The sequence below is a fragment of the Moschus berezovskii genome, chromosome 27, assembly GCF_049115385.1.
Source record: "Moschus berezovskii isolate FMDL1 chromosome 27, NW_MosBer_1.0, whole genome shotgun sequence".
NCBI lineage: Eukaryota > Metazoa > Chordata > Mammalia > Artiodactyla > Moschidae > Moschus > Moschus berezovskii.
The window spans coordinates 23,919,664-23,940,118 of NC_142486.1; the positions used below are offsets into that span (position 1 = coordinate 23,919,664).

The 20,455-nt window shown below is 43.6% G+C and overlaps 1 protein-coding gene across 4 annotated transcripts in view; it reads right to left on the minus strand.

Moving 5' to 3' along the window:
* Positions 1-11,973: 11,973 nt before the first annotated feature.
* LOC129545424 (acyl-coenzyme A synthetase ACSM5, mitochondrial) overlaps positions 11,974-20,455 on the minus strand; it is a 34,224-nt gene continuing 25,742 nt past the window's right edge. For 2 of the 4 annotated variants that reach the window (XM_088832918.1, XM_088832917.1), the window contains 4 exons: positions 17,231-17,358; positions 17,046-17,145; positions 14,311-14,430; positions 11,974-13,907 (listed from right to left, as the gene is read on the minus strand). In XM_088832918.1, coding sequence (XP_088689044.1) covers positions 13,791-13,907; positions 14,311-14,430; positions 17,046-17,145; positions 17,231-17,358 — 465 coding nt within the window. In that variant the 3' untranslated portion in view covers positions 11,974-13,790. Of the gene's footprint in view, positions 13,908-14,310; positions 14,431-16,423; positions 16,515-16,944; positions 17,146-17,230; positions 17,359-20,455 lie in introns of all 4 variants that reach the window. The other 2 variants (XR_016036575.1, XR_016036576.1) reach the window with 2 other exon arrangements.

Consider the following 20,455-nt stretch of genomic DNA (forward strand, 5'->3'; position numbering starts at 1 on the left):
CCAGCCTCAGGGAAGGGATGTATTACTCTCTTCTTTCTTGCAGCTATTCACAGGTGGGGGGGTCAGATTATTTCTCTGTGAGCTGAAAAAAGGCACTTTAGTTCCAGTCAGGCAGAGGGGCAGGATTCTCTGAGGCAGGATATTTTGTATGATTATAATAACAAAAGCAAAAGAAAGCAAGTCAATGAAACAGTTCAAACAGGGAGCCAGAATGGGGTTTTTCCTGCAACAAAGGAATTTAGTGCTTTTCCAGATAAGAGTAGATGCAAGAATTGGTCTCATTAAAATCTTCTCCTAAACATATCAAACTATCTGAAGACCCATTCTGTCAGTTTTCCAAAGCACAGAATGTCTCAGTCTTAATCTCCACTCTAAACTCCCTCTGGGACTTGTTGAAGATCATCAGCCTCAGCAGCACATGATTTAACCCTTGTAGAAGTAGACAGCAAATGCCATTTATAGTTGACAATCTGCATTAGAAAAAAAGCTAACAGAGCTACAGACTCCTCTTTTAAAGCATAATATATTGCTTAGGGTTTAGATGTGTGCGTTGAAAGGTGAGTTCATTTCCAGCACAGATGGTGTGTGGCTAAAGCTACAATCCTGATGGTAGAATCAGTTCAGTTCAGTCGCTCAGGCGTGTCCGACTCTCCGCGACCCCATGAATCACAGCACGCCAGGCCTCCCTGTCCATCACCAACTCCCGGAGTTCACTCAAACTCATGTCCACAGAGTCAGTGATGCCATCCAGCCATCTCATTCTCTGTCGTCCCCTTCTCCTCCCACCCCCAACCTTTCCAAGCATCAGAGTCTTTTCCAGTGAGTCAACTCGTCGCATGAGGTGGCCAAAGTATTGCAGTTTCAGCTTTAGCATCAGTCCCTCCAATGAACATCCAGGATTGATCTCCTTTAGAATGGATTGGTTGGATCTCCTTGCAGTATAAGGGACTCTCAAGAGTCTTCTCCAACACCACAGTTCAAAAGCATCGATTCTTTGGCGATCAGCTTTCTTCACAGTCCAACTCTCACATCCATACATGACCACGGGAAAAACCATTGCCTTGAGATGGACCTTTGTTGGCAAAGTAATGTCTCTGCTTTTTAATATACTATCAAGGTTGGTCATAACTTTCCTTCCAAGGAGCAAGCGTCTTTTAATTTCATGGCTGCAATCAGCATCTGCAGTGACTTTGGAGCCCCCAAAAATAAAGTCTGACACTGTTTCCACTGTTTTTCCATCTATTTCCCATGAAGTGATGGGACCAGATGCCATGATCTTTGTTTTCTGAATGTTGAGCTTCAAGCCAACCTTTTCACTCTCCTCTTTTACTTTCATCAAGAGGCTTTTGAGTTCCTCTTCACTTTCTGCCATAAGGGTAGTGTCATCTGCATATCTGAAGTTATTGATATTTCTCCCAGCAATCTTGATTCCAGCTTGTGCTTCTTCCAGCCCAGCGTTCCTCATGATGTACTCTGCATATAAGTTAAATAAGCAAGGTGACAATATACAGCCTTGACGTACACCTTTTCCTATTTGGAACCAGTCTGTTGTTCCATGTACAGTTCTGACTGTTGCTTCCTGACCTGCATACAGGTTTCTCAAGAGGCAGGTCAGGTGGTCTGGGATTCCCATCTCTTTCAGAATGTTCCACAGTTTATTGTGATCCACACAGTCAAAGGCTTTGGCATAGTCAATGAAGCAGAAATAGATGTTTTTCTGGAACTCTCTTGCTTTCTCCATGATCCAGCGGATGTTGGCAATTTGATCTCTGGTGCCTCTGCCTTTTCTAAAACCTACTTGAACATCTGGGAGTTCACGGTTTACATACTGCTGAAGCCTGGCTTGGAGAATTTTGAGCATGACTTTACTAGCGTGTGAGATGAGTGCAATTGTGCGGTAGTTTGAGCATTCTTTGGCATTGCCTTTCTTTGGGATTGGAATGAAGACTGACCTCTTCCAGTCCTGTGGCCACTGCTGAGTTTTCCAAATCTGCTGGCATATTGAGTGCAGCACTTTCACAGCATCATCTTTCAAGACTTGAAATAGCTCAACTGGAATTCCATCACCTCCACTAGCTTTGTTCGTAGTGATGCTTTCTAAGGCCCACTTGACTTCACATTCCAGGATGTCTGGCTCTAGGTCAGTGATCACGTTATCGTGACTATCTTGGTTGTGAAGATCTTTTTTGTACAGTTCTTCTGTGTATTCTTGCCACCTCTTCTTAATATCTTCTGCTTCTGTTAGGTCCATACCATTTCTGTCCTTTATCGAGCCCATCTTTGCATGAAATGTTCCCTTGGAATCTCTAATTTTCTTGAAGAGGTCTCTTGTTTTTCCTATTCTGTTGTTTTCCTCTATTTCTTTGCACTGATCACTGAGGAAGTCTTTCTTATCTCTCCTTGCTATTCTTTGGAACTCTGCATTCAGATGCTTATATCTTTCCTTTTCTCCTTTGCTTTTCGATTCTCTTCTTTTCACAGCTATTTGTAAGGCCTCCTCAGACAGCCATTTCGCTCTTTTGCATTTCTTTTCCATGGGGATGGTCTTGGTCCCTGTCTCCTGTACAATGCCACGAACCTCTGTCCAGAGTTCATCAGACACTCTATCAATCAGATCTAGTCCCTTAAATCTATTTCTCATTTCCACTGTATAATCATAAGGGATTTGATGGTAGAATAGGAATGAGTAAAGATTGAGGTGAGGATTTCGGCAGAGCCTCTAGCACAATGCTCTGCATGGACTAAATTGCTGATAAAGTGATCACATTTGCTATTGTGTCACTACCAATGATTTCTGAGTCAGTGTGCTGGTAAGGCAGTTGAGAGCTGTGCTTCTTATTTTTTGAAGCCGAACTGGGCTGCGGTTACTGTGAGAGAATTGACTGAGGGGTTCGTTGTGTTGGAGGAGGGGAGGACGAGTGGTCCTAAGGGAAAGGGAAGGGAACTGGGTTTCCTCCACCCTTTATTATCTTTGCCTAGTTCAGACTGAAGTCTGGAAAGGGGTCCTGGGTGGAGAGTTTTGAATACAAGTGGAGAACAGACAGCTTCAGCCCAGGGTGTAGGGAAGTGGAGCTCAGAGAATATCAACCCGGCATGCAAGGCAGCTGAGGCTTAGAGAAGAAAGCAGTATAACCACAATGCCAGAAATGATAGGTGCTGCCTCCCCAGGTGTGATTTCCAGGCTTTCAGGGAACTGACATTTTGGAGCTTATTAGGAATTCCAGGAGCACCCATCCAAGACAACAAGCCTCAGTACTAGAGCACTGGTGATGTGAGTTGGACATGCATGTTTTCTTTGCCTCTGGTGACCCCTCCTGTTAGCTGTTGTGCAAATTGCCAAAGTCCTCTGAACTTCCACCTTCATGCAATAATAAAGCAAATTTGCCCAGTCCAGGAAAGTCAAGTTTTTTCTTTTTTAAGGACTACTGAAATTTTAGGAGGTATGTTTCTCTGCCGTAAACCTTCAGTGTCTCCCTAGCACTCACAGAAGAACAAAATTCCTAAACTAGGTTATCCTGAATCAACCGTGAATCAGTAGCAGATATGTTTTCCTCATGACTAGCAGCAATCTTAAGCTGAGACGTGCACTTGTGTGCACATACCCTTTCACCAAAATCTTATATATGTACTGACCTCCCCACTACTTCTGAGCAGTTCCTCAAAACAATCTGAGAGACTTCCCCTGGGCTATAGTCCTCAGTAAGTCTCCAAATAAAACTGAAATTTACAGCTTTTACATACATTTTTATTTCAATTGACATATCTATAAAATGAGAGTATTATCAATACCTGCTTGACAGGATGGTTGAGAATTTAAAAATTTAGAATTGAGCTGAGTGTGAGCTGTTACTATGTTGTAGACATGCGCTTTGGGAAACAAACTCACTCAGAAGGACAATGCAGATAGTGGAGTGCAGTTTATTACACCGGTGGGCCCAAGGCAGAATCTCCTCTTAGCCAAGGACCCTGACCAGTTTTTGTGAAAACCTTATATACCCTAAGTGTACTTGCTCAAACCCACCTTCCCAAATTCGTTGAAAATAGTCTGGACAAGGTGTAAGAGAGATACGATAAAAGTTAACCCATGATTCATATGTCACAAGACTGGATAAACAGTGGACACTTATCAATAGGCCTGTGGTCATATCCCGATAAACATAATGGAATTTACCACTTTGTTCTGTTACAGAGATAATTAGCATATTCTTTTAGGCACCAGAGAGTCCAAGTACAAGTCCTGAGGCTCTTTTATCCGGGGGTCTGGTTTCCCATTGGTATGCCGCTTCTATAGACACCAGGCACAAAGTTCAGAGTCCATTGGGAGGGTGACCATGCATGTAGCCTAATGTTCGCAGCTTGGCCTAAGATGGAGCCAGCTCTGTTTCCTCCTTCAATTAGAAACATGAAACCTGTCTTTCCAAACCAAGCTCTTGGCACATGCTGAATCCTGTGTTCAGAAAGCTCATTCCTAATTTTCTTAGTATCCTTCCACTTTTCCTTTGATACCAGCTCACTGGGAACTTCCTTACAGAAATTGATCTCAAAACCCTGAGTCCTCTTTATTCTTGGTCAGTCTCCCAATCTGTGTTTTAACAGTACTCTCTGCTTCATGACATTTTTCACATCCACGCCTTATTTGCATTATTCTTTGATGGATAATATCAACCTCACCATTAGACTGTAAACTCCACAAAGGTAGTGTTGAAGGGGGAAACAGAACAGGCTCCATCTTGAAAGCAGGACTCCATCTTGGGCCAGACAGTGGACTTTGAGCTATATGTCCAGTATCTACAGAAAAGATATACCAACTGGAAAACCAGACCCCCTGGATGGAAGAGTCCCAGGGCTCATACCTAGACTCTCCATCACCTAAAAGAATACCCTAATTGTCTGTGTAACCGAACAGAATCATAAATTCTATTATGCTTGTTGGTGTATGACCACAGGCCTATTGATAATTGTCCACTATTAACTACCTAGGCCTAAGGCATATGAATCAGGGGGTATCCTTCGTTGTATCTTTCTTTTCTTTGTTCAGACTAGCTTCAGGAAATTTGGGGAGATGGGTTTGGGCACATACACTTAGGGTATATAAGGTTTTCACAAAAACTGGTCAGGGTCCTTGGCTAAGAGGAGACTCTGCCTTGGGCCCACCGGTGTAATAAACTGCACTCCATTATCTGCATTGTCCTTCTGAGTAAGTGTTTCCCGGAACATGTGGCTACAACATTTGGTGCATTGGTTGGGAAACTCCTCACTTTGAGGATATAGCTCCCATTTGGGAATACTCCGAGGCCTTGCGGCTTGAATCTTCTACAAGGCGGATGGTGCCTCGCCCTTCTGGAAGGATTCTGCTTCTCATCGCCCAGACCTTTATGTTAGCAGGTAGTGGATGGCAGCAGGGGAGGTGAGCGCTCAGGTGAGGAGGAACCCCCCAGGCAGGGTGGAAGAGGGGCCTGATCACCCCCCTGGAGGGACTAGAAGGGGCACGGACCCACAGGAGACTGGAAGAGGCAGGTGGCGGAAATTGCTTGGTACACAGGTTGACGAGCGTGTTAGGGCTTAGGAAGGAAATTTGTGAATGTCATTTAGGAGGTGGTGTCCATGCTGTCTTAGGGAAAATTATTACCAAGTGATGGCCAGGGGATTGTTAAGAGAAGAAACTTGGTCTTTGTATGCTTGTCTTCTGCAACCCCCAAGGAGGTCTCCCATCTGCTGTGAAACTCTTGACCCCCTAGGAATTGTCAGGCTAGAAGGTGGGGGATACATAAGTGAATACGAATTGGCTTTTCTGGAGATGGCCTGGGATGTAGGATATTTAACCCATCTGTGTTTTCATCTGCACCTGATCAAACCCACCAAGGCAGAACAGACTTTAAAAGTTAAGGGAGAAACAGTCTTAGACCACGCGGTGTTCTGGTTTGTCCATGCCAACTGGCAGGTGAAGACACGCCGATCCCCCTTCTCCCTCTGGGATCTGGCAGGTAAGGCTCTTCTCACCCCTATTAGGAAGGAGGCGAAATGGCAATATAAGTGTTTCTTTGAGTGGAAATATCAGAAGTACATAGGGTACCGAGAACTTTGTAGACAGAACGAAAAGGAAAAGTAGAAGAAGGTCTGAGAAGGTAAGCAAGATAGGGGGGAAGTGAATATAAGGCAACTGTATTGGAGTGCATGATTAAAAATTTAAAGGGATTTGGAGGAGGCTATGGGGTGAAGATGACACCTAACCACCTCCACAGACTCTGTGAGGTCGAATGGCCCCCTATGGGAGTAGGAGACCATGGCCACCAGAGAACACCATGAACTTAAAAATAGTGGAAGCAGTCTATACAATAGTCACAGGAGAGCCAGGACACCCGGATCAATATCCATATACCGACTCATGGCTAGGGTTAGCTCAAGACCCTCCTACTTGGACAAGATTCTGTATCCAGAAGGGAAAGGAAAAATATTAATGGCACAAAAATTGACTGATGATAAAAAAGAAAATTCTACAGGATTTGGATGGGGATGACCTGCCCCCTGCCCCATACTGGATAATGACGCCCCTGCCGTCCAGTGTTCCACCAGAACCGGAGGCCGCCTTCATGCCCAATCCAGGGCCAGATGAAGTTCCTGCAGCAGCTGCTGCTCCTCCACCAGCTCTCCCAGAGATGGTAGAGCTGCCATTTCAGTAGGCTCTGATCCCAGTGATGGAGACCTCTGGTCAACACCCCCAGGATTCCACCTCAGCCGGACCTCCTAGATTGTATCCACCTCTCCTGGTGAGCACTGATGGGAAGGGGGAAGAAAATAGCGATTAGACAGAGGCTGCACTCTGCCAAGGAACAGGGGGAAAGAATCCCACTACAGATGCCCCTCAGAGAGCTGCAACAGCTCCAGTTCAGGACGCATGGGGCACTACCATCAGCCCCCTGTAGCCTATTAGTACCAGCCATTTTCCTCCACGGATGTATTAAACTGGAAGAGACACGTTCCACCATACTTGGGGGAGCCACAAACCATGATTAGGCTAAAGGAGACTGTTTTTCGAACCCACCGCCCTACGTGGGATGACATAATCCAACTACTAGTCTCCCTTTTCAGCACTGAGGAAAGATACAAGATCCTAACTGAGGCCAGAAAATGGGTAAGAGAAATGTCATCTGGGGTACTGCAAACCCACAGTGGTGGGCAGAACTAGCTACCCCCGATGAGAGGCCCAATTGGGACTGTAACACAGAGCAAGGGCGGGGCCATCTGGAGAGATAACGGGCAGTTATTTTACAAGGCCTCAAGAGGGGGGCCCGAAAACCTATAAGAATGGCAAAACCCTCTGAAATGATTCAAAGGGAAACTGAATCACCCTCTGAGTTCTATGAAAGACTGTGCAAGGCCTATAGACTTTGTATGCCAATAGATCTGAGACCAGATGTCTCAGATGGTGATAAATGCAGCCTTTGTGTCTCAAGCCTACCCCAAAAATGTCAGATGGGGGGACACCAAATGACTCATGAATTTTTATACATTCCTGAATGTCCAGTACCTTTGTTAGGAAGAGACTTGCTGTCTAAACTGGGGGGCACAAGTGACCCCCCCCATCATGAAACATCCACTCTTCGAGTGGGCTCAACCACCTATTTACTCTCCCTCTCAGTAACTAACCCCTCGAGATGAATGGAGGTTGCACAATCTCCCAGAAGGGAAACTGGACTGGCTAAACAGAGAGAGAGAGAGAGAGTTAACTCAACAATTCCCTGAGGTCTGGGCAGAAGACAACCCCCCGGGCTTGCAGAACAACAAGTCCCAGTGGTACTAGAACTCAAACCCAGTACAATTACATCAGTACTCGCCTTGGGCCTGCCAGACCTTGCTAAGTCATTTACTGTTTATGTGACTGCAAAGGACAAGATGGCTAAGGGAGTGTTGTCCCAGACTATGGGGAATGGGACAGACCCATGGCTTGTCTTTTGAATCGGCTGGACAATGTTGCCACTGGGTGGCCAGGATGGTGGGCAGTTGTTGTGGTTGTCTTACTGGTCCGGGAGGCAACCAAGCTGACTTTGGGCCAAGATTTGATAGTAAAAGTCCTGCATGAAGTCAACACTCTCTTGTGAGGGGACCCCACCCTTAAATGGCTGTTGACATCCCGGATTAATCAATATCAGGGACTGTTATGTGAGAACTCCCATGTTACTATTGAGCCTTGTCAGGCCCTGAAGCTGGCCACTCTCCTTCCTGTGGGAGAAGGTGGGCCCTCACATGATTGCAAGGAAATCCTAGAAGACGTTTATGCCAGCAGACCTGACTTGAGAGACCAGTCAATCCAAGACCCAGATTTGGTCCTGTACACCAATGGCACCAGCCTGGTGAAACAAGGACAGAGACTGTCAGGACATGCAGTAGTCATGGAAGAAGCCATCACTGAGGCTAGCTCTCTGCCATCACATTGGTCTGCTCAATGGGCCAAACTATATGCTTTAATCTGGGCCCTCCAGCTGTCAAAAGGTAAGAAGACAAACATTTACACAGACTCCAGATATGCTTTTGCCACACTACATGTATGTGGGGCTCTGTATAAGGGGAGAAGCCTTTTGACATCTAGTGAAAAAGATATTAAAAGCAAAGAAGAAACCTTGACTCTATTACATGCTGTATGGGAACCTGAAAATGTAGCAGTGATGCATTGTTGGGGTCACCAAAAGGAAGACACTCCACAAACATGGGGAAACTGACTAGCAGATAAATCTGCAAAACATACAGCTGAGAAATTTGAGGCTGCTGGTGGGAGATCTATTAGAACCTTTGTACTCTCAAAAATGCCAGAGTTAACTTTGACTCTCCCACAGTATACCCTGGCCCAAGACCAGCTGGCTGAAGCAGAAAGGGCCACCAAAAATGAAAAAGGTTGGTGGGAACTGCCGGATGGCAGGTTACTGGTACCCGAGGCATTAGCCCCCCACACTGGTATCTCAGGTACACGAGGCAACTCACTTGGGACATGACAGGAATAATTAATTTAAAAATATCTCTTAATTTTATGACTTTCCTCCTTATGTAGAATGGAATCCTGGAACTGTTCTGCTTGCTCACAGGTCAATGCTGCCCCTGGACATAAACAAAAACCTCCAGAAATACAGGTAAAAGGCACTCTACCCTTTGAACATTTAGAAGTGGACTTTACTGAGATGAAACCCTGCAGACACTATCGTTATTTACTGGTCATGGTATGTACCTTCTCAGGATGGGTAGAGACCTTCCCCACATGAATGGAAAAAGCAAATGAAGTGGCTCCCTGTCTGCTTCAGGAAATAATCCCCAGATTCGGGTTCCCAACCAGTATAGGATCAGACAGTATAAGGCCCTGTATTAGTAGCCGACTTAATTTAACAGGTATGTAAACTCTAAATATCAAGTGGAAACTACACACTGAATATAGGCCCCAGAGTTCTGGGATGGTGGAATGAACCAACCGGACACTTAAAGAGATGCTCTCCAAATGGATGATAGAGACTGACTGCTCTTGGGTGGACTTGCTTCCGATGGCTTTGCTCAGACTCAGGATGACCCCATGGTCCCATGGCTATTCTCCATGTGAAACTGTGTATGGGAGATCCCCTCCCATAATAAAAGAAGTGTCAACAAATTTGCCTCAGGTAAGGGGGGATGAGATTTCGCAACAGATGGAACAACTGGGTAAGATAATAAATCAGCAAAGAGTCGGACATGACTGAGCGACTGAACTGAACTGAAGTTTGTACAAGAAAGTGTGACGTTCCCCCTTGGGGAACAGATTCACAAATTTGTGCCTGGTGATCAGGTGTGGGTCAAGGACTAGAAACACAACTCCTTGGCACCACATTGGAAGGGCCCATATACTATTGTTTTAACCACCCCTACAGCAGTTAAAGTTGCAGGTGTCACTCCCTGGTTCCACCATGTGAGGGTGTAGAGAGCATGCCATGCAGACCCGGAGGATGCCAAGTGGACTACACAAAAGGACCCTGGGAAACCCCACTGATCCCCGTGAAACCAAGATCATCTTAAAGAAGAAAAGGAGATGAAGCTCTACAATCAGCTGCTGCTACAAGGACTTGCTGGTATCATCTTGAGACTAACTATAGTTTCAGCACAAGGAGGGACCTGTGCTGTAATTAAAGTTGAATGTTGTGTGTATATTCCTGATTTATCTGTCAATATAAGAGTCACCCTAGATGACATGAAAGGTCAGGTAAAATCTATCTCTGATGATAATATTCTTTTTTGAACTTTGGTCCCATCTTGGGTGAAGGGTGATTGGTGGAAAACTATATTTACCATTGTTATAGTTGCCTATTGCAGATGACACCACACTTATGGCAGAAAGTGAAGAGGAACTCAAAGGTCTCTTGATGAAAGTGAAAGAGGAGAGTGAAAAGGTTGGCTTGAAGCTCAACATTCAGAAAACGAAGATCACGACACCTGGTCCCATCACTTCATGGGAAATAGATGGGGAAATAGTGGAAACAGTGTCAGACTTTATTTTTTTGGGCTTCAAAATCACTGCAGATGCTGATTTCAGCCATGAAATTAAAAGACGCTTACTCCTTGGAAGGAAAGTTATGACCAAGCTAGACAGCATATTAAAAAGCAGAGACATTACTTTGCCAACCAAGGTCCGTCTAGTCAAGGCTATGGTTTTTCCTGTGGTCATGTATGGATGTGAGAGTTGGACTGTGAAGAAAGCTGATTGCCGAAGAATTGATGCTTTTGAACTGTGGTGCTGGAGAAGACTCTTAAGTGTCCCTTGGACTGCAAGGAGATCCAACCAGTCCATTCTAAAGGAGATCAATCCTGGGTGTTCATTGGAAGGACTGATGCTAAAGCTGAAACTCCAATACTTTGGCTACCTCATGAGACGAGTTGACTCACTGGAAAAGACTCTGATGGTAGGAGGGATTGGGGGTGGGAGGAGACGGGGACGACAGAGGATGAGATGGCTGGATGGCATCACCGACTCGATGGACATGAGTTTGAGTGAACTCCGGGAGTTGGTGATGGACAGGGAGGCCTGGCGTGCTGTGGTTCATGGGGTCACAAAGAGTCGGACAGGACTAAGCGACTGAACTGAACTGAACTGAACTGATAGTTGCCTTGATAGTTCTGCTTTGTGGACCCTCCATTTTACAATGTATTATGAACTTTGTAACCCAAAGGTTGGTGTAATTCTCCCAAATTGGCAGTCGGAGAGCTAGGGTGCAATATACACCTATGAGTGATGCTCATACTATGAGTTAAGAGCATCAAGAGGCGGGAATGAAGGAGGAAACAGACAGAACAGGCTCCATCTTGAAAGCAGGGCTCCATCTTGGGCTGGACTATGGACTTTGATCTATATTCCCAGTATCTATGGAAATGACATACCAACTGGAAAACCAGATCCCTGGGATGGAAGAGCCCCAGGGCTAATACCTAGACTCTCCGTCACCTAAAAGAATACCCTAATTATCTGTGTAACTGAATAGAATCATAAATTCTAGTATGCTTATTGGGGTTTGACCACAGGCCTATTGATAATTGTCCAACTGTTAACTACCTAGGCCTAAGGCATAAGAATCACAGGTTATCTTTGTATCTTTCTTTTCCTTTGTTCAGACTAGTTTCAGGGAATTTGGGGAGGTGGGTTTGGGCATATACACTTAGGGTATATAAAGTTTTCACAAAAACTGGTCAGGGTCCTTGGCTAAGAGGAGACTCTGCCTTGGGCCTGCCAGTGTAATAAACCGCACTCCACTATCTGCATTCAGTCCTTCTGAGTTTGTTTCCTGGAATGCGTGGCTATAACAGTGTCACGGGCCAAATTGCTGCTGCTGCTAAGTCACTTCAGTCATGTCCGACTCTGTATGACCCCACTGACGGCAGCCCACCATGCTCTGCCACCCCTGGGATTCTCCAGGCAAGAACACTGGAGTGGGGTGCCATCGCCTTCTCCAATGGGCCAAATTATGTCCCCTTAAAATTTATATGCTGAAGTCCTAACCCCCAGACCTTTGAAGGTAGTTGTATTCACAGATGGGGGTCTAAAAAGGTGATTAAGCTAAAATGAAGTCATAAATTGTCATAAAATGAAGTCAACAATATAACTACTGTTCTTATAAGAAGAGATTGGGATACAGACATGCACAAAGAAGGGGCTATGTGAAGACCCATGAGAAGGTAGCCATCTACAAACCAAGGAGAGAGGCCTCAGACTGAAACCAACCCTGCCAACACCTTGATCTGGGATTTATAGGATGAAGAACTGAGAGAATAAATCTCTTTTATTAAAGCTGCCCAGATCATGGTACTTTGTTATAAAAGCCCAAGCAGACTAATACAGATAATGACCAGTTGGCTTTGCTTATCCTTGTGTGTCCCCAGTCCAGGACTGAGTAGGCACTCAATGAACATTGATCAAGGAGTGAATGAAAGTGCTGAGAGCCAGGTAGCAGTGCTAGGATCAGTTTCTACCTGCTTCTCCTCTGCATGGTTGGTTTCAGCTGCCCAGAGCCACCCTTTCCGTTTCTGGGCTTCTGAGACATGACTTCAGGTCCCTGTATTTTTCCTGGGTGAGACAACATGCTTGCATTTGGAGGTGATGTGTTTGTATGTGGAGGAAGAACAAGATATGAGGCAGAGTGTGATATTCAGTGATCATTTCTCAAAAATATTTTTTTTTTAATTAAAAGAGTTAAATATACTCACTGAAAAACTTGGAAAATAGAGACATGTAGAGAAAGGAACGGAGAAGGTAATGGCACCCCACTCCAGTACTCTTGCCTGGAAAATCCCATGGACAGAGGAGCCTGGTAGGCTGCAATCCATGGGGTCGCTAAGAGTCGGACATGACTGAGCAACCTCACTTTCACTTTTCACTTTCATGCATTGGAGAAGGAAATGGCAACCCACTCCAGTGTTCTTGCCTGGAGAATCCCAGGGATGGGGGAGCCTGGTGGGCTGCCATCTATGGGGTCACACAGAGTCGGACATGACTGAAGCGACTTAGCAGCAGCAGAGAAAGGAAAAAAATCTATCACCCATTATTTTCAATACTCAAGAAAATTGCTGTTAACATTTAGTATGTTTCCCTCCAGTCTCTTCTGTAGATTTTCCTTTATCATAGAAAGTTGTGGTTCTCCACTATACATATATTATTTTTATTCTGACAAAATGAATTTAGCCTGTTTTTCCCAACACATATTTTTAATGGCCAGCTACAAAACATGTTATTGAGTTAATCTACCACAGTTTAGTTAGTTAATCATTGCCCTATTACTTAGGCATTAATTTTTTCCCCCAAATTGTCACTGTTTTAAACAATTCTACAGTAACTATCTCTTGAATATTTTGTTTTGTAGTGATTTCCAAAGATGGAGTTTCTGAACTAAAGGTATGATTAATTTTTGTGGCCCTGGATATGATTACCAAATAGTTTTATCAAAAGGGTCAAGTGGTTACACTGCCCCTGGCAGTAAGATCACAAGTGCCTCCAACACTCTGGTGACCTGTCCGTTGGAGGGTTAGCTAAAAGCTTATTAGGAAGTAATACCAATAGGCAGCTACTGAGGATACCTCCTGACAGATGAGGAAGCTAAGCCACTGAACAGTTGCTAGACCGGGCAGTGGCTCTGAACTGGTGGTTAATGATGTTCTCTGCTTTCTTCCAGGGTCATCCAATGATGCTAAAGATGCCCATTTGGAGACTGCAAGCCTTTGATTTCAGTAGGGTTGAAAGGATGATGCTCCAAGTGGGGATTAGCCAGTGATTCCACCAGTTCCTCTTGGAAGTTTCAGTGACTTATAGGACCTTTCTGGGGTTGCTTCTCATTTCCCCACTCTTGACTTCTCAATTTACTCCTTTGAATCTTCCCAGAAACTGTCTTCGGAAGTTCTGAAACAAAGGCTATCTAGTGACCATAAAAACAAAAAAACAAAAGAACTCTTTACAGTGATCATTTCACAGCAAGACTTCTGTCCTGAAAGAATCATTACCCTCTGACATGTCATTGGAAAGCATCCATGATTCCTTGTTTTCCCCAAATGGCAACAAGAAAAACAGCTGGCCTGGAATACATGCACTTTCCAGAAGCATTTCAGTACCACCCACTGAATCTTGTTTATGCCAACTCTGAGTGTGGGCACACAGTGTGCTATAAGGAAGGCCCAGTGAAGAAACAGGGAGAAATGGGTGAAGCAGCCAGAGTTACACAGTCTTCACACTCCTAGTGCCTGGCCCTGAGTAGGAGTGCAGGGAGCACATTCCCATTTGATTTCCCAGCTTTTCAAGTCCTAGAACTCCTAGATGTTTACCTTCCTGGGGTACTTGTATGGAGCAGTCACCCTTTTCACATGCTCCTGGAGTTCTTGGGTTAGTTTCTCTGGATCATGCGAGGAGTAGGCTGGAGAAAGAACTATAAATGCCTTTACCACCTGTTGAAAAAACCAAAACCAAACAAAGGAAAACACAAAGAATCAGTCCCCATATAACGACTCTTTTCTCTTTAACCTAGCCTTGTGAATAAGTGCTTACATTTACCAGCTCAACATGAAACTTACCAGTGCCTTGGACTTGGCCTGCAAATTGGACACCAATTTTTTTCTGTTGTCTGCTTTGTTAGGATCAATTATTGGGAGTAATTATTGGGAATTATGGCTTTTATAGAATGATTTAGAATCCTATTTACCAAACTCTTCCCCATACATGAAATGACAGTTAGAAGCCAACATGCTTCTCTTAAGATGACAATACCTTGGAGAGAGGAGTTTCACAGACTCCTTAGGGCTCATAGTGAGCCTGTGTTTGTTTAGTTATTCAGTTGTGACTGACTCTTTGTGACTCCACAGACTGTGGTCCACCAGGCTCCTGTGTGCACGGAATTTTCCAGGCAAGGGTACTGGAGTGGATAGCCATTCCCTTTCCCAGGAATCTTCCCAACTCAGGGATTGAACCCAGGTCTCTTGCATTGCAGGCAGATTTTTTTTTTTTTAACCGTCTGAGCCTCTTGAGAGTCCCTTGGACTGCAAGGAGATCCAACCAGTCCATTCTAAAGGAGATCAGTCCTGGGTGTTCATTGGAAGGACTGATGCTAAAGCTGAAACTCCAATACTTTGGCCACCTCATTGGAAAAGACTCTGATGCTGGGAGGGATTGGAGGCAGGAGGAGAAGGGGACAACAGAGAATGAGATGGCTGGATGGCATCACCGACTCGATGGACATGAGTTTGAGTGAACTCCGGGAGTTGGTGATGGACAGGGAGGCCTGGCGTGCTGTGATTCATGGGGTCGCAAAGAGTCGGACACGACTGAGTGACTGAACTGAACTGAACTGAACTGAGCCACCAGGGAATTAGGAAGGCAGCTAGGAATAGGCTTGTAGAGGCAGGGCTGGGGGAAAATTCATACCATTTCAAGGGATGGTGGGTCTTACTGAGACTGCATGTGTGAGTATTTGCAATCAGCAAGCATTTTGCTGCACAGCTGTTTCAGGCATCCTGAAACATCCTGGACATTCTGCACCTTGGCTCTCTCTGCCCAGATCTTTCTTGCAGGTTGCCTCTTGCTAAGGACAAGAAACAGTCCCAAACTCACGCACAACAGAACATGGTTTCTGATGGAAACCATGGAAGAGTTCATGGAAGAGTTCAAAAGGCCAGTATACAACTCTGCCAACAATACCCTAGGCAGTGGTTCATTGTCTTTACATACATTCCAGTGGTGGGCATCTCATACCATTTCAGGTGCAGATAGATCTGGCTTTTAGGAAGGGCCTTCTCTTACTGTTAAAACTACTGAGCATTTATCAAACAGTTTCTATGTGCCAGGTTCTATTCTGAGCACCATACTTGGCTTAACTTTGAACACACAGGCATTTGTCACAGCCCCAGTTAATTTGGGGTATGCAGGACTAGTCATACTTTTCCAGCTACAATTTCTGTACCTCCTTCACTGTATATTAGTGGTCTCAAATTTTAGTGGGTATCAGAATCACTTGGCTAGGGCCTTCTGGTCAAAATGAAGATTCCTTAAGGCTGCATCCCCAATCACTTTGATTCTACAAGTCTCACTTTAAGTCTAGAAATCTGTATTTTAAACAAAACTCCCAGAAGATGAAGCTGTGAGCAGTCCAGGGTCCAGACTTTGCAAATCACTCCTCTCTCCTGAGGCTTCTGAGGATGTAGCTTGATCTTGTACTAACTTTCATAAAGTAACTACATTATACTTTAGGATTATGTTGGATTTACAGCCACTGAAAAGTTCATAGGTCTGCCTATGAGTTTATTTCTGTCATACTGTCCCTTCTTCTGGGACCCATTGGAAGGTATTTGCATATTTCCTGAGAAAGGCCAATTTATTAAAATTGGCTTATCTTTCTGATATATCATGTACTTCCCAGATGGTATTAATGGTAAAGAATCTGCTTGCCAATGCAGGAGACACAAGAGATGCAGGCTTGGTCCCTGGGTTCGGAAGATCTCTTGAAGTAGAAAAGGGTGCCCCACTCCAGTATTCTTGCCTGGAAAATTCCATGGGCAGAGGAATCTGACAGGCTACAGTCTATGGGGCTGCAAAATGTCAGACGTGACTGAGCACATCTGACATATCAAGGTCACTTGGGATACTTATTTTGTCATCCCTCAAGTTGGTTATCCCTATCAAGTCACAGGCAACAGTGACCATGTTTGGTTTGCTTACTATACTCTCATCTGCAAATGGAAAAGGACCTTTTATTGGACAGGATGAATGACAAAGCCTGCACCTGTCACCAACATCTCCATCTAATAGCCCCTTTTGGATCCAGTTCCATGTCCAGTTGACACCAAAGTGTTTATATCTTCCTACGGTGTCCCTCTGGAGAGTATTTGTATCCTTAAAGACATGAAGGCAATGCTTAACCAAAAGACATGTGTATTTGTCTGACGGTAGCATTTCAGGCTTTGCAGTACCTGGATGGAGTGAGATATGGGGGAACCTGGGCCTTCCAGGTTACTCTGCTGGGTGCTGGCAGGTACAGAACCAGGAGAATGCTCTTGGTTGGACTAGTTACCTCCCCTCTGATGGGGTCCGGGCTGCTGACCACAGCAGACTCCAGGACAGCTGGGTGCTCAGCAAGTGCACTCTCCACCTCAACAGGCCCGATCCGGTAGCTGGAAGAGAAAAACAAACTCTTTCAAGGGTCCTCCTCTCTGCTACGAAGCTTCAAAGGAAGAAGGCAAGTGTAGACAACTTGACCTTGAGGAATTGATCACGTCATCACTTCTTCCCATGAACCAAAAGTAGCCATCCTTGTCCATGTGGGCTCGGTCCCCCGTCAGGTAGAAGTCCCCTCGTTCTGATGCTGCTGTCTTCTCAGGGTTGTCCTGAAAGACACAGTGAGCCCATTAAGGGCCATCTGAACACAGTCACCCAGTACATATGGCCTGAGCAGTCCCTTGCAGATGTCTGAGGACCCCTCAACAGGAAATCCAGTGGCCAGAAGTCACTGCTGGACGGGGAGCTGTGAATCTGTGGGTTTTCCCTTTTTTAACTGAAAGGGAGCTATCAGAAAATGATTAAGGACAGACACTCACTACCATCCCTGGAAGTGTCTAGGCAGCATACTTGTAGGCAGGGGGGTGGGCACAGAGCTGTTAGCTCTGTTTTTTTTTTTAATTAATTAAAGTTTCAATTGAAGGATAACTGCTTTACAGAATTGTGTTGGTTTCTGTCAAAGGTCGACATGATCAGCCATAGGTGTACATATGTCCCCTCCCTCTGGGATCTCCCTCCCTCCTCCCTCCCCATCCCACTCCTCTAGGTTGTTTCCAAGTCCTGGTCTGAGCTCTGTTTTTTCAGGACAAAGGAGCGCACTGATACTCTTTGTGCTCAGCAATCACCGAAAATAGAAAGGGGGTGGTTGGCAAAAGCAAAGGTAGAGGAAAGAAATAAAACATCAAATTCTGATTCTCAAAGCTTTAAAGTAAAAGCTACTGCTCACCAGGAAAAAGGAACAAGTTATTGGCACCTGCAATGAATCTCAAAAACGTGTGCTGAGAAAAAGAAAGCAGATACACACAAATTAATGCTTTGATTCTATTTACATAAAGTTCTTTTTTAAAAAAAGGGGGAAAATTATTCTTCAGTGATGACAAGCAATTTAGCAATTGCCTGGAGTCTAGGAGTTGACTGCAAAAGGGCACAACAGAACTTTTGGGGGAAATAAAAAATGTTCTATATCTTAATTGCCGTGGTGGTTACACAGGTCAAAAGTCATTGATCTGTACATGTAACACAGGGGCATTTCACTGTATGTAAGTTATACTTTAATTTTAAACATGCATTCTGAAAAATAAAGAAAAAGCTAAGCTAGCAACACCTAAAAATAAATCTAACACAAAATCTGTAAGAAGCATATACAGAAAATATAAAACTCTATAGAACATCAAAGAAGATATGCATGACTGGAAAGATACACTTAATATCATAAAGATGTTAATTATGCACAGATTGATCTATACACAATGCAACTCCAACTAAAATGCTAACAGTTTCTAGAGAACTTGGCAAGTTGATTCCAAACTGACTGTGAAAGAAAAGAGAAATAAGAGAAAGTAGGTAAAACATTTCTAAAGAAGTTAAGAAGGAGAAACTTGTTCTATTAGATATTGAGACTTATGATAATGTTTTTGTGAATAAGTCTCTAACTTTCTCAGGGTAATTATGCTTGTTGTCAGGCTGGGCACAGGGATGTATTCAATGTGCTGCCATCAGAGCCAAGGCCCTCAGAAGGGAACGTGCTACACAAAGCTTAATAATCATATTACTCCCAAAGTGGGGGACCTCTAAGTAGTCATAAAAAATGAATTTTTCCCAACATACTGAGTGCCACAAAAAAGACTCATGACATAATGTTAAAAAGTACACAGTACAAAGTTGTGGTATGGTGTGGTACCAATTATATATGTGAAATTACACTTGAGGACCCTTTCATTTTAAAAAAATTTATCATTTCTATATTATATAATCATATATTTCTTATAGAATAAATACAAAATAAAGATGAAGGATGACAAGAGATCAGTATCACTATTAGGATAACTAAGGCTAAAAATTTGATCTTGTGTATGGTAACTTTTCGTGGCTTATCTGTGATTCTACACATATACACATTTGTGTGAATACAAAATATTCTGTTCTATGTATTCCTAAAATCCAGTTTTACTTTAGTTAACAATATATCATGAGCATCTTTTCAGAATAATAAAAAGTCTAATGAAATATAAAATAATTGCATAATATTCCCGTGTGACTGCAATATTATTTATTTAAACAATTTTATGTTATTAGAAACTGGATTCGTTTTCTTTTTAGTCCTTTCCCTTTCCTTTTTCTTCTTTTTCTATCTTTCTCTCTCTCTCCTTCTTCTTTTTTTTTATATGCAGTGCTATATCATTTATGTAACTAATTTCCCACTGTTAGAAATTCAGATAGTACATCCACATTTTTTTGTCTATTATAAACCATTCTCTAATGAACATCTGGCATTTGACAATTTGTTTCCATAGGAAAATAAGTAAATTCCTTACACTGGGCATAAAATTAACGTAGGCACATTAGTTAATTGACAAGTACAATCTCAGCTATTTGGATTGTACACACTAATGAAGGGGGATGAGCTTACCTGGTCAGTCCTACTGACAACTCAGCATTCACAGAGCAACTCTGGCCTGACAACCTCTGTTAATTTTCAATGTTCCATGATTCTCATGAAGAGATTAAATGCTTTAAGAATTTTCTTTGCTAAAAATCACCCAGAAACAAAACTAACAGCTAGTGCTAAGATGAAATGGAAAAGTTGAAGAAAGGAAATGTTCTTGTTAGGAAAAAACTTTACATTGACTCTCAATGGCATGATCACAGACTCACAAAATTCCTGTATGGAAGCCCTATGAGGACAAGGGTCTTATCTTTCCTGTCCAATGCTGGCTTGAAGTAGGTACTCAGTGAATACGGAATAAATTCTTCAGGAAAGTCAAGGATTTACTTTTGTTTACAAAAGTGATTAGAAGGAAATACATTTACATTTTCACATCATCTCTGCTTGATGGAATTATTATCTTGTTGTTGTTTTGTAGGTTGCTTTCTATGACTTTAAATGGAATATCATGAAAGATTTTCCTCTTGTAATCACAGAAAAGTCACAAAATACATGTACAGCATTTCAAAAACAAATGGATTGCTTTTCATCTGCTTCTTCCAATACTGTTGCTCAGAAGATGGAGTTCCTATAAAGTTGGGCCACACATATGGATCACCTGGGGAGCTGATGCCCATTCTCAGAAAGTTGCCTTTCACTGACTTGGAACTTGAGTATCAGTAATGTGTGAAGCTGAAGCCTGGCTTGGAGAATTTTGAGCATGACTTTACTAGCGTGTGAGATGAGTGCAATTGTGCGGTAGTTTGAACATTCTTTGGCAT